A 15,104-nucleotide genomic window follows, 5' to 3' on the forward strand; every position below is an offset into this window, starting at 1 on the left:
ACTGCGCGGCCAAACTGTGAAGCTTGGGACGCAAAAGTATCAAATCTATAAAATTTGATAAAGGTTCTTTGTCCGGACCAAGTGGCGGCCCTACACAATTGCAGAACCGAGACCCCTCGGGCAGCCACCCATGAAGGGCCTACTGAGCGTGTGGAGTGTGCCGTAATAGGCGAAGGAGGCGCTTGTGATGCCGTCACATATGCCTGTCTGATTGTAAGGCGAATCCATCTGGCCAAAGCCTGTTTGGAGGCAGGCCAACCTCTTTTTGAGATGTCATAAAGTACAAATAGAGAATCGGTCTTTCTCACAGAAGCTGTTCTGGAAATGTAGATTCTGAGGGCCCGTACCACGTCCAGGTATTTAGAATCACTGGAATCCTCTGTAAACGCAGGAACCACAATGGGCTGGTTTATGTGGAACGAGGACACCACTTTTGGTAGGAAAGACGCCTTTGTCCGTAACTCTGCTCTGTCTTCGTGAAAAACAAGGAATGGTGGGCGACATGATAATGCGCTCAAATCCGAAACCCGCCTAGCTGAGGCTAAGGCCAGCAGAAGAACTGTCTTCCATGTTAGGTATTTTAATTCCACTACCTCTAACGGTTCAAACAGCGGAGACTGTAGAAACGAGAGGACTAGATCGAGATCCCATGGTGATGTAGGTGTCCGGAAGGGAGGTTGAATTCTCAACACTCCCTGAAAGAAAGTTTGCACCTGTGGCAGCAGGGCTAATTTTCTCTGAAAATAAATGGAAAGAGCAGAGACTTGGACTTTCAGGGTTCCCAGGCGTAAACCTGCAGTAAGGCCCGCCTGGAGGAAGAGTAGAAGACGCGCCAATTTGAAAAATCTTGGTGATACGCTACGACTCTCACACCATGAAATGTACGCCCTCCATATGCGATGGTAATGAATGGAGGTGACTTCCTTCCTAGCTCGTAACATAGTAGGAATCACTGCTGAAGGAATCCCAGCTCTTCTTAGGATTGTCCTCTCAGTAGCCAGGCCGTCAAATGAAGCCGCTGTAAGTCCGGATGGACGAAGGGACCTTGTGACAGCAGGTCGTGCTGCAGCGGTAGAGGCCATGGTTCGTCTACTAGTAGAGCTGTGAGCGTGGTGTACCACGACCTGCGAGGCCAGTCCGGTGCTATTAGAAGCACTGTGACTGATTCTCTGCGAATGCGTTGCAGAATTCGTGGTAACATTGGAAATGGCGGGAAGATGTAAACAAACTGGTACCGCCAGGGCATCGTCAGCGCATCTATCCCTTCCGCTGCTGGATCCCGCGTCCGTGCACAATATCTCGGAAGCTGGTGGTTGTTGCGGGAGGCCATCAGGTCGATCTGAGGGCATCCCCACCGATGTATGAGTCTCTGGAAGACCTGTTGATGAAGCTTCCATTCTCCCTGGTGAATGTCGTGTCGACTGAGATAGTCGGCTTCCCAGTTCTCTACTCCTGGGATGAATACCGCTGAGATTGCTTGGAGGTGATCCTGCGCCCAGAGTAATATTCGGCTGACCTCCTTCATTGCGGCGTGACTGGCGTGTTCCTCCCTGTTTGTTTACATATGCTACTGCTGTAGCATTGTCGGATTGTACTCTGACTGCTTTGCTCCGAAGAAGATCCGAGGCTTCCAGCAGAGCATTGTATATTGCTCTGAGTTCCAGAATGTTTATCGGGAGTAAGGCTTCCAGTGGGGACCACAGACCTTGGAATTGATGTTCGAGCACGACTGCTCCCCAACCGCGGAGACTGGCATCCGTGGTGAGAACCGTCCAGTCCCATATTCCGAATCGCTTCCCCTGAAGAAGATTTCGGGAGGTGAGCCACCACGTCAATGAGAGGCGCGCCCGAGGAGATAGAGTGATTCTCCGATCCGATGAAGTGTGAGATGAGAACCTGACCACTGACGGAGTAGGCAGAGCTGGAATGGTCTTGAACGGAACCGACCGTACTGGACCGCTTCGAATGTTGCTACCATTTTGCCCAACAGGCGGATGCACAGAAACACTGTGACCTGTCTGTGTTGTAGCACTGACCGAACCAAGAGTTGAAGAGAAGTAATCTTGTCCTCTGGTAAGTAGATCTTCTGTTGTACCGTATCCAGTATCATGCCTAGGAACAGTAACCTCTGTGAGGGTTGGAGTTGAGATTTTTGATAGTTGAGCATCCAGCCGTGCTGTATCAGTATCTCCTGTGTGCGACTGATGTTGGATAGAAGGATCTCTGCAGATGGCGCCTTCAGAAGAAGGTCGTCGAGATATGGCACTACCGTGATCCCATGGGATCTGAGGAGCTGCATCATAACGGCCATGATCTTTGTGAAGATCCGGGGTGCCGATGACAGCCCGAACGGTAGCGCTTGAAATTGGAAGTGGTCGTCTCTGATGGCGAATCTTAGAAACGCCTGATGAGGCGGCCAAATTGGTATGTGCAGGTAAGCGTCCTTGATGTCTAGAGACACCAAGAACTCTTCCTGCTCCAAACCTGCTATGACTGATTGTAAAGATTCCATTCTGAACTTTACCACTCTCAGGTAGGGGTTGAGATGTTTTAGGTTCAGAATGGGTCGTGTGGAGCCGTCCGGCTTCGGCACGAGGAAAAGGGCAGAATAAAAGCCCTGTGTTCTTTGTTCCAAGGGAACCGGGATAATTACTCCCATCCGACAGAGCTTTTGAACTGCCTGCAAAAGGGCTGCACCTTTGTCGAGAGAAGCTGCCAAACCGGTTGTGAAAAAACGGTTTGGAGGCTTCTTTTGAAAATCTATCTTGCATCCGTAGGTCACAGATTCTGTGACCCAAGCATCCTGACTGGAGAGACACCAGACCTGATGATAGAGGCGCAGCCGCGCCCCCACCCTGGTGTCCCCTAAGTGGGGCTGAGGTGTGTCATGAAGAGGGTTTTGGGGCCGGTTTGGCGTCCTGGTGTGCTGTGGAAGCGACACCTCTTCCCCGACCTCTGTATCCTCTGCCACCAGAAAGGCCAACTCTTGCACGCCCCCGGAATCTTGCCGTAGGGCGAAAGGATCGAAAGGACGGTCCCTGAAAGGGCCTCCTAGGAGGAGGAGGAGGGGCTGCCGAAGGTAAGAAAGATGATTTCCCTCCCGTGGCCTGGGAAATCATCTTGTCTAGCTCCGGCCCAAACAAACACTCCCCCTGAAAGGGCAGAGCCTCCACTGCTCTTTTAGATTCCGCATCTGCCTGCCATTGGCGTAGCCAGAGGGCTCTGCGAGCCGAAATGGACAGAGCAGAGATGCGGGATGCCAATATACACACATCTGTAGAAGCCTCTACAAGGTAAGCAGCGGCTTCTTTTATGTGGTCCGCTAAAGCCACTAACTCACCTGCCGCTGGATCGTTACCGAGATTCTCATAAATCTGGGTTGCCCAGGCCTCCATCGCTTTGTTCACCCAGCATCCCACTTGTGCAGGACGTTGAACCAAACCCGCAGCCGTGTAGATGTTCTTAAGGGTGGCTTCCAGCTTCTTGTCAGAAGTCTCCTTCAACGAGGATGTTCCCGGGATAGGCAGGACTGTCTTCTTAGAGAGACGGGAGACCGATGGGTCCACTGAAGGTGGAGTCTCGCATAATTTTCTACTGTCTGCAGGAAAAGGGTATGCAGTTAAGAATTTGTTGGAGGCCTGAAAACGTCTATCTGGATGAAGCCAAGCATCCTTCAAATGTTGGTCTAATTCCTCAGACACTGGGAAGGCAGCCGCCTGTCTGCGACGCTTACCAAATATTTGAGGGCGATCTGGAAGAGCAGCCTCGTCGTCTACTTTTAAGGTAGACTTAACCTTAGCAATAAGGTCTTCTAATCCCTGTGAAACCGGCTCAGGGGCTGGTACTTGTAACATATCAATAGGGTCAGTGTCAGGATACTGTCCCTCCTCCAGAGCAGGCATGTCATCATCATCCGACCCATATGCATCCAATCTATCCGTGAGCAGGCGGCTCTCATTAGACAAAATGGGCGGAGCTATAGGATCCGCATCCCTAGGGATAAGGGCCCTGGTTAATGATTCCACCGCCGAAGTTAATTCGGCCTGTTGAGACCTAGCAGTCTCTCTATCTCTATGAGAAGCTGACAATTCAGCAGATAAATGCGAAATCACTTGTGTTAATTGAGAAGCCCAAACAGGGACCTCTTGCTGGGGTGTTACTGGAGTGTCTGTGCATTCTGCACACAGTACAGCTCCCTCCACCAGTGGGGTGAATTTTGCTTGACATTTTCTACATGCCAGCTTTTTTGAAGAACCCCCAGCCATCACACACACTACAGTTAAAGTTAAAAGTAGTTAGAAGCAAGTGCAAGTGGAGAGAGAGAGAGGGAGCACCCACAAGTCAGCACTTCCCTCAGCGTTAAAACGCTGCAGGGCTCTGACTATAATTTGAGCACAGCCTTTGCTCTCTAGCAAAGACCTCTATCTCCCCACTGTGTTACTCACAGACCCAGGGGTGAATAGAGGTCAGCGGTGGTTGATGCAGCCTCCCTGAGGCAGGACGCGGCAGGGGAGAGCTCCGGAGCTGTAATGGCGCCGGCAGTGAGGTACGCAGGGGACCCTGGGAACTCGTCCCGCGCGCTAGGCTCCGCCCACCGCTATGGCGCGCTTTTTAGAAAAAGACGCGCTGTCAACACCGCCCGTTAAACCCGACTCCCCTGCTAGCGGGGAGCCGGGATATACTCACCCTGCCTGCTGGCCGGCGGCGGTGAGGCTGTGCGGACTGAGGCGCGGCCGCACGCAGCGGCGTCCAGTCACTCTGGGACAGCGGTCCCAGGAGCCGGGGACCCCGCGCAGACCGCAAGCAGTGGCGCAGGGGTCCCCTCCGGCAGCTCCCGCGACGCAGACAGGCAGTCGGCAGAAGCTGCCTGTCTGTCCTCAAATGTAAAATCATAATAAAATAATAAAAAAATAATAAAAATGTCTATTTGCCCTTAGAGGGCAAAACGTTGCACCCAGCTCCCCGGGCACATTCTAAGACTGCCAGGCAGGGGGAAGTAGAGGGGAGGAGCTAGCCACACTGTTATAATTATTATAGTGCCCAAGCTCCTAGTGGTCGCCCTCTATTCCCCACTGTAGATCTCCAGTGCCACCTAGTGGATGAAGGAGAAAGGGGGGAGTTCCTAGCTTCCCTGGATATAAAGGACACGTACCTCCCACATCCCGATTTGGCCTCCTCATAAGGCATACCTATGGTTTGCTCTTTTGGAGGATAGTTTCAGGCTCTGCCTTTCGGACTGTCCTTATCAATGAGGGTATTTACAAAATTAATGGTGGGAATTATGATGATGATGACATCATCATCCCATACCTGGACCTTCTGATAAAGATGGGGGCCAGGGAACAGCTGTCAGCCAGCATTTGTTGGACCACTCAACTGTGTCCCAGCATGGGTGGCTTCTGAATTACCAAAAATCTTACCTGGTACCTACCAAGAGACTTCTTTTTCTGGGGATGATTCTGGACACGGTGGGCCATAGTCTTCCTTCCACTGGACAAGGTGAAAGCCATTCAGGATTTGCTCCGAGAGGTGCTGACTGAGAACCAGGTTTCCAGTACATCTGTTTGCCTGTTAGGGAAGTTTGTGGCATCCTATGAGGCCATCCAATACGGGCGATTCCACTCCAGCATGGCGGCTTCAGTCATCCCTTCTGTTAGAGTGATGGACGTTCTGGATCGGGTCCTTCTCACTACAGATGCAAGCCTGAGAGGCTGGGGAGCTGTGACCCAGGGGGTACAGTTTCAAGGCCGGTGGTCAAGCCACGAGTCTGTTCTTCCAATAAGCATCTTGGAACTCCTGGCTATTTGAAGCTCTGATTCAGGCGTTCCATCTTCTTCAAAATCAGGCAGTTCAGGTGCAGTCCAACAACGCTACGGCATTAGCATATGTAAATTGTCAGGGAGGGAAAAAAAAAAAAGCAGAGCCTGCATGAGGGACATCTCCAGGATTCTCCTATGGGCAGAGAAGTACACAAGGGCCCTATCTACCTTTTTGATCCCAGGCGTGGAAAACTGGGAGGCAGACTTCCTTAGTCGCAAAGACCTGCACCCGGGGGAGTGGCATCTCCATCCACAAGTATTTCAGCTGATTACAGACCAATGTGGTTGTCCGGACACAGATCTGATGGCGTCCCACCTCAAGAAAAATATTCAGTTGTATTGTACCAGGACCAGAGACCCTCAGGTGGCAGCGGTGGATGCACTGACTAAGCCCTGGTCATACCAGCTTGGTGTACTACTTCCCTCCAATTCTGTTACTGTCGAGGTCAGGAGGGAGAGTGCGCAAGCAATTCTCATTGCCCCGGACTGGCCTCAAAGGGCGTGGGAAGCCGATCTTCTGGCCATGCCGGTATATGACCCTTGGTCTCTTCCGCTAAAAAGCAGGGACCATTCGTTTATCCAGATTTACGATGGATTTATTTGTCAGCTTGGAGGTTGAGCTGCAGATTTTAGCCAGGAAGGGTATTCCGGGCAACGTAATCTCACCCGTGATTCAGGCTAGAAAGCCTTTGATAAAAAGCATAGTCAGAACACTTATGCTCTTATAAAAGAGTTTTTTTTTTTTCTTTATTCAGTAGATTGAATTAAGCTGCACTTTTTATTTTTCATGTTATTACATGCACACAATGTTTTTACAATGTCTCTTCACTGTAGCAACCAAAGATAGTGTTTTCATAGTCCTATAAAAATATAACTTCTCGATTTAATTAACTTCTTCTAGTGCAGTTTAACCCTTTGAGTGTCAACATCTTAGATGCGCAAAATATCTGCTTAAAATGCCAGTGTCTAACATTTGTTATATGAATTCATGTAAAAAAGTTTTGTAAAAAAAAAAAAAGATGATATATCCTATAGAAGGTAAAGATTACTGGTCATTATGATAAATAAAAATGTTTGCTTGGCAATTTTACACCAATTTTGTCAAATGCACTTGGCACTCAAAGGGTTAAAACTGATATGCTTTGCTTCACTGTGTCCTCACTTTAGGTTTACTTATTCGTTAGCACCCATGTAGAGTGTGTCTGGTGTTACCTTTTAAAATAAACCATACCATGTTCTAGTCTAAAGACCTGAAAATAATGTAAACAAAGTTTCCACATACAATAATGGTATATATTGTGTGTGTGTGTAAACTACAAATTATCTTGCATATTTACAACAAAAAAAAAAAGTCCACATACAGGTCTTTAAAATTCAGGAGGCAAAGCTGGTGCAAAGATAACTAGTCAGCTAGCTGCTACTAATTTCCTATTGGCCCATCCGGATATAAAGTGGTGATCGAAAATTTTGGGCACCCCAGGCAAAAAATCATTTTAATGTGCAAGGAAAGATGGAAAAACCTCCAAAAGGCATCAAATGACAGAATAGACCTTCTCATAACATGTCAAAAAAAGTTTGATTTGTATTTCCATCATTTACACTTTCAAAATAACAGAAAACAAAAAATGGCGTCTGCAATAGTTTGGGCACCCTTCAGAGTTAATACCTTGTACTGCCCCCTTTGGCAAGTATCACAGCTTGTAAACACTTTTTGTAGCCAGTCAAGCGTCTTTCAATTCTGTTTGAGGTATCTTTGCCCTTTCTGTGATGTACTGCTCTTTTATCGTGTATCCATATATTTTCAATGATGATGAGGTCAGGAGATTGTGATGGCTATGGCAAAACCTTCAGTTTACGCCTCTTGATGTAATCCACCCTGGATTTTGAGGTGTGTTTAGGATCATAATCCATTTGTAGAAGCCAGCCTTTCTAACCTCAGCTTTTTCACAGATGGCATCAAGTTAGCATCCAAAATTTGCTGGAATCTTATTGAATCCATTTTTCCTTCTATTCGTGAAATGTTCCCTGGGCCCCCAGTGGTGCTTCCAGCGGAGCATCACTTGTGCACTACCTTTGTGGGTTACCCCCTGTCACACACACTCCCCCTCCCCCCCCCCCCCCCCCCTCCTGTCGTACCACCCACCACCTCTGCTCCGGTGATCGTACGCCGGAGCTACCATGCCGCCATTCGCTATTTGCATAAGTGACGTAGGCTGCAGCTCGGGGGGACTCGGGAGAGTTCAGGTACCGGAGTTCTCCCAAGCCGCTGCAAAACATTCCTGAACCTGCCGCTGTGATGACTGACAGGCGGCAGGGGAGCTCAGGCGTACTAACGCTGGAGCGGAGGTGAGGGGGGGGGGGGCGGCTTCCTACGATCTGTGGTGGGTTTTGCTGGGGCGGGAGAAACCTGCCCTGGTGGGTTTGTCCTGCCCCAGCAAAACCCACCACTCAAGGGGCCAAACTCCTGTTTTTCTAGGCGCTTTTTGTTGAATAATGTATGAGCAGTTGATACCTTTTTTGTCGTTACTATAAACTAATAATCCTTTCTTTCCTATAGCTTGAAATAATGCTTGAGGAAAACAACTCCCTCCCAAGCAATGGGAAATTGTATACAAAGGTAATCAACTGGGTTCAACGCAGCATATGGGAACACGGAGAGAGTTTGGAGTCCTTGATGGATGAGGTTAGTCTCACAAAAAAAGTGATTGTGGTCATGTAGGATGCTAGCAGTACCTTTTTATAAACTAATTTGAATTGTCCTTTTATGATGATCAGAGCCCAAAATAAAGAGACTCTGTTTTCAGTTGAAAACTGGTAGGTTTAAAGGTGAGATTAATTCTTATTTTCCCAAAATATTTTTTTTGTCTTTTTTTCCAGTTTGTGTATAAGTGCTAAGGGTTTTGTTTGTGTCCTAAATCACTGTAGTCTTTCAGTGTTTTCTAATATTTTCTTACAGGTTTACTTGAAATGACCCCATTATGATGAAACTTTCTAACAGATTTTCCTCCCCGTTGATTATCTTTCCATAGGTTATTTTACAAAAGTAGGATACCCAAGACTGAAGAACAACGAAGATACCTCAAGGTTAATTGAATCGTAATGAAGCACCAGTCTGCCCTAGCCCTTCTAAGAAAATCCGCTGTGGGCAGAGAACCATGATGATGATTTAATAGTGTTTACTCCTTTTACAGGATCTCAGTTCATTGTACATCTAAACCTTCTCATTGAAAATGCCTGAAATTAATTTTCATTAATGGGGAAAACACACCCAGCATTTTCTAATATTATGAAGGGAAATGTGTTTTTATTCTGGATTAATACAGTATATAATCACAACTTGGAAAGGACAATACACAAGTATTTCATATGCAGTTTCACCTACTGGATAAAAAAAAAAAATCTAAATGAAAATTTGGTTTAGTTATGTAAATAACTATAATTTAAATCAGTTATTGTTTTAGGCACAAATTGCTGCTTAAAATCCCAATATTAAAGCAGGCAATTATGTTCTTTTTAGGCTAATTTTTTTTTTTTTTTCAGAATTATAATATTCTAAATAATGAATTTTTGTATTGGCTTAGATTTTAGCTTTTAAAATGGCTGCTGCTTATGTCTATAAACTTTATGGAAGAAAAGCTACTATAGATTCTATAGAGGCTGTGAGATGTCCTCTATAAAGATATAATCAGATCAACATACCTCCCAACATGACCCTCTCCAGGAGGGACACAATGCTCTGCTCCTGCACATCCCTCTTCTTTTATGATTACAATCACCTGTGGTGACACACCTTTCTTATTAATGAACCTGTTTAACACAGGTGATTGCAATCCAGGAACATTGGGTCTCTACTGGGGGGGGGGGGGGTGCATGTTGGGAGGTATTCGTCAACATCAGGTGGTTGGACGGAACTGGATTTGCACAGTTTGGTTAAAGTAGATATTTTTGATATACCTCAAGCATAGAGCTGGGAACACACTATGCCAGTGGTTCGTTCTCAAACTCTGTCCTAAGGACCCCACACAGTTTACATTTTCCAGGTCACCCAACAGGTGCACTCTTTACTGACTGATGCATTTTAAAAGATCCACGGGTAGAGCTAATTATTTCACTTTATTCTGTAAAAAAAACCCTGCAAAATATGCACGGCGTGGGGTCCTGTGGACAGACTGAGAACCTGTGCACTATGCTATATGACATACTGGTCAGTCTTACAATGGATTACAAACACCATCATAAAATTTATGGGGTGATGAGACCTATGATGCGCATGCTAATATTCTAACCATATAGTATACCTTTATATGGCGGATTGTGCAGTGGACCCAGCTGTGTTCTGTCATTCTGTGTTTTGCGGTTTAGTGCACACTATAAAAAATCTGCTTTTACATAGAAATGCATATTTCAGCCTAAGCACTTCACAGTATTAGTATTTTAAATTTATTTGGAGCTTTGTTTATAGTCTACTTCAAGTCCTTTGACAAGTGGATCTGATCTTAAAACTGCATTAAATATTTGTGTAAGGTCCATTCTGCAGCTGTTCTTGCAGGAAGAGCTATTTACTTTGAAGCACAAATTCCAGTTTGTAATACTTTGGTAGTGTATGTGGAATCTGATTTCAGATGATTGGTCATAAGCTTATGCTTGTGGAAGCTGTTGTACAGCTACCAGCTTATTACAATCTGTAAAAAAAAAAAAAAAAAAAGAAATTCAGTCTTTTGTATGTACCCGTATTTGCTATGTAGCCTATGTACATGTTCCATTGGTGCTTTCAGTGAACTTTTAATTTTTCCTACCAATATACTCTGGTTTGTATATTTCGATGGGCTAAGGGGCTCTGCTGTTGGATTTTTTTTTTTTTTTTTTAAGAAAAATATTTTATTTTCATATTTTTGATTGTAGATGTTTTGCTACAAAAAATATTCCTGGAAATTCTAGGCTTCGCTAAATTGTTTATCTTTGGCATTTGTTTGGTATTTACCTTGCATCTTGTGCGTTTGTTATTGTTTGTTATCTTGCACTAGAATATCCCTATTTGTCAGTATTTCCTCTGCGCCAGTGTGTTAGATTTTGGAAAATGAAGACTTAGAAGTGAAGGCTCATCGGTAGTCTATAGAAGAAAAGATATCCTACGTTTTTGTTTTTGTCTATGGAAACTAAATACAAAGTGAAGATGACCCGAGGAGGAATAGCTACAGTATTAAAATATATTTCCTATGGGAATAGTATCCATACGGCTATATTTTTGTTGTTTTACAGGTACAAACATTGTACTACTCAGCTGATCACAAATTGCTTGATGGGCATGCTCTTGGTGACCATAATGACATATTTGCTGGTGATGAAGATGGTATACAATTAATTCAGGTACAAGAAAGGAATGGTGGTGTGTGTGTGTGTGCCTTTTTACTACATCTTTAATGGACTTTCATGCTGCTTTCGCACCGCGCAAAAAAAAGGCATTGACCCGGTGTTTTTAAACATTTCTAAAAACGGGTCAGACAGCTAAAACCCCTTTCACACCGCATATCTTAAACGGTATATTACTGTTTCAATGCCCTTTTTGTCCCTTCACGTTGAACCCATTTTAAACCGAAAACACTGGATTTCTTGTGGGCACTTACATCACGCAGGGAGACAGACTATCACATTCTGTAGCTTGCAGTTGAGACCAAATACAGTTTCAGACCCATTCAGACTGCTTTTTTACTATTTAGAAATATCAGGTTTCTGGAACCGGTAAATTCACTTTGGACCTTTCACACTTCACATTTATTACCGTTTTGAAAAGGAAAAAAACTGCAAAATACCAGGTAAAAAGTGCGGTGTGAAAGGGGCATTAGTGATACCTACATATAAATACACACTTCTAGTTTGACTTATTAAGCATACATTTCCAAAACTAGGATATTGCTAGAATTCTAATTTGACAAGTTTAATGTTATAATTCTAGCTCTAAAATAAGGCCTGTTTTCATATAAATCTGTCAAGCAGGCTGATTGTAATTAAATAATTACATACAAAGTAAAAAAAAAAAAACCTTTTTTTTTTTTAATCAATGCTCCCTGAAATAGGGGTGTGTCTATGGTTTAATTTCCTAGTTTTTTCCTTATATATATTTAACTTTGCAGAAGAAATCTCCTCGAGAAAGTGACAATAGGCACTTAAGCAGCAGCTCTTCTGGAACCCTTTCACCTTCAGGTTTTTCAGCACAGAGCCCAAAACATGAATGGAAAATAGTTGCATCAGCAAAGAAATCTAGTGAGTATTGGCATTCACACTTTTAGCTCTTGTTTTATTTACAATCTATATAATTTTATATATATATATTTTTTTTTTTTTGCTGAAAAAACTGCAGTGCCCCTTTAGTAAGTAAATTCTTGGAGCTGAGCAACACCTCATTTTGCAGAGATCGCCTGACTTTCAAAATTAGGTTCAAAAGTATTTTGTTAAACCAAATAAGGTGGGGGTAGGAGGTGATGGCAGACCTTTCAGCACATGCAGATCCGCTCAGGTTGAAAAATTTTAGCAAATGTGTTGTCATTTTAAATTAGGGTGATGTACTAAACCTGAAATAAGATATCAGTCATTTGTAAGTATTCCATATTCTGTTAATTCAGTCTCCCTTGTGTCCCCATCTCCGGTTTATACCCTCTTGCTTCTCAAAATCATGTACCCCTTCCGCAGGCGACTTTCATTCTATTGACCATTCCTGTGTCTACCCTGTTGCATACCTTTTTTGTACCATCTGCAAAAAGGCATATTTTACCTTCTGCCTTTTGCAGTGTCGCCAACACTGCATAATGGGATTGTGGGAAACAATGTGCCCACATAACTAGTGTCAGCTGATATACGTAGGCATAAACAGCAGCACTCCATGAATTTGATATGTAAATAAAAAATTTAGTGACCCAACATTTCGGGGTATAAAAAAAAAAAAAAAACATTTTTCAAGGTGTTCAGAGACCATCTTCAATAGACCTTACCACATTCCATAAAATAAAAAGGGTTTTTCTTGTGGGGTTTATTTCTTTTTTGGCTACCTGAGCAGTGGATTTCAATGTGATAGTAATTCTCTATCTCAGAAATGCAATAATGCTCCCTGGACCTGATTCTGCTTTGTTGGGGCCAAGAGAGGCAGAGAGAAAAAAAGAAACTCTGGGTGGGGGCACCCTTATGTCAAAGGAAAGAGAAAATATTACATTTCTAAAACTAAATTTTATTTATTTTAAAATAAAAATAGAATTGAAGCTTCTTGATCACTATTAAGGGTCAGGAAGCGGGACAAAAATATCTAGGTAGTATAGTGTTCATACTAGAACCTGCCATCTTTGAAAACCCATGCAGTTCCTCTTCCCTGCCTGGGTTGTCATTGTCTGCTGTAGTGTTTCTAGCACAGGTCTGGTTTGCATATCAGTGCTGACATAAAGACCACACTGCTAGAAACACTAAAGTAGACAGCGACACCCCAGGCAGGGAAGAGGAACTGCATAGGTTTTCAAGGATGGCGGGTGCTAGAATGAACACTAGTAGTATATGGCAAATTATGCCCAAAACAATAAAAAAATATCAAGGCTTGGTGGAGAGGGTTAAGTTTCTACTACCTAGATATTTTTCTGGCGCTTCCTGACCCTTAATAGTGATTAAGAACCTTCTATTCTATATTTTTATTTTAAAATAAATACAATTTAGTTTTAGAAATGTAATATTTTCTCTTTCCTGTGACATAAGGGTGCCCCCACCCAGAGTTTCTTTTTTCTCACTCTCTCTGCCTCTCTTGGCCCCAACAAGTATATTGTTTATCTCTGGGGTGCACCACTAGTCAAATATTAGGAACCCCAGATACCACAAGTATAAGGGGGTGATCTATGACGCATATGCCCACAGACTGGGCTCATGTCAGTTGTCACATGAATTCTACATTAAAAATAACCAAATAAATATACTATACTTCTTAGCAGTGCGGTAATACGCTCAACCACCCCCTACCCACAAAATACCTGATTCTGCTTTGAGCAACAGGGTTTGTACAGAGACAAAAAAAAGAAATGTCACTGTGTGGTGCACCTAAGAATTGACACAATAATACGTAACTTTTAATTGGATAACTCTAAAATTGGTAGCGAAATAATGGACACACAATACACAAAAACATATATGACACAGACAGGTGTTTTAAAAAGGGTACTGATACCCTCACGACGCTGGGCCCCCAATCCCAATGAAATTTATGAGAATGCTTTTATTTGTGTACACATAAAATGCTTTGATGTTTTAGCAGTAACTTAGTACCTAGGACGTTCTCCTTAATTAGTGGAGAATTGACAGGTATGATACCCGGTCTGATAGGTACTCACGGCTGTTGTGCGAGTGATAGTATATGGATCAACTCACACAATTTGTACAGTTTGAGTGCTGGTTAATCTCGAATGCACTCTGAATTACCACAATTATAACAACAGTCCTGCCCCCTGTAATAAATGTGGGTCTAGGAAAGGTAGTGGTGCTCTGCAGCAACGCTAGTCTGACCCGCTGTGTGGGATGCGGGTATGAGCCAGGCGATGGCGTCGGGTAGCGGTGTAGGTAACTGCGCCCGGTGGGAAGTACCGAATGCGGCTATGTTTGATGCCGCAGACGTTCCCACTTGCCAGTTCTGATACAACACGGTGTTAGTGCGCAACACACCGTGTCTTGCCCTGGTGAGATATGCCAGGTATCAGATCGCCAGAGCGTGCTGCAGAGGAAAAATACTTTAAGCTAAAACAGATCAAAATGCATTTTTCAAGACCTTGAAAAAGCTCCTTGGCGAAGCGTACGCCGACCGTTACACTTCGTCTGTGTTTCCCTTCCCTGATATAAATGCATTTTGATCTGTTTTAGCTTAAAGTATTTTTCCTCTGCAGCACGCTCTGGCGATCTGATACCTGGCATAGCTCACCAAGGCAAGACACGGTGTGTTGCGCACTAACACCGTGTTGTATCAGAACTGGCAAGTGGGAACGTCTGCGGCATCAAACATAGCCGCATTCGGTACTTCCCACCGGGCGCAGTTACCTACACCGCTACCCGACGCCATCGCCTGGCTCATACCCGCATCCCACACAGCGGGTCAGACTAGCGTTGCTGCAGAGCACCACTACCTTTCCTAGACCCACATTTATTACAGGGGGCAGGACTGTTGTTATAATTGTGGTAATTCAGAGTGCATTCGAGATTAACCAGCACTCAAACTGTAAAAATTGTGTGAGTTGATCCATATACTATCACTCGCACAACAGCCGTGAG

At 44.4% G+C, this 15,104-nt stretch overlaps 1 protein-coding gene across 1 annotated transcript in view; it reads left to right on the forward strand.

Annotated features, from left to right (window-relative positions):
- Positions 1–15,104, forward strand: part of IVNS1ABP (influenza virus NS1A binding protein) — a 59,520-nt gene that overhangs the window by 26,356 nt on the left and 18,060 nt on the right. Inside the window, exons 7-9 of the mRNA XM_083156788.1 lie at positions 8,377–8,502; positions 11,079–11,186; positions 11,951–12,080. Of these exons, the coding sequence (XP_083012914.1) occupies positions 8,377–8,502; positions 11,079–11,186; positions 11,951–12,080 (364 nt within the window). The remainder of the gene's footprint in view (positions 1–8,376; positions 8,503–11,078; positions 11,187–11,950; positions 12,081–15,104) is intronic.

This window comes from Crinia signifera, chromosome 8 (assembly GCF_055691185.1).
Source record: "Crinia signifera chromosome 8, ASM5569118v1, whole genome shotgun sequence".
NCBI lineage: Eukaryota > Metazoa > Chordata > Amphibia > Anura > Myobatrachidae > Crinia > Crinia signifera.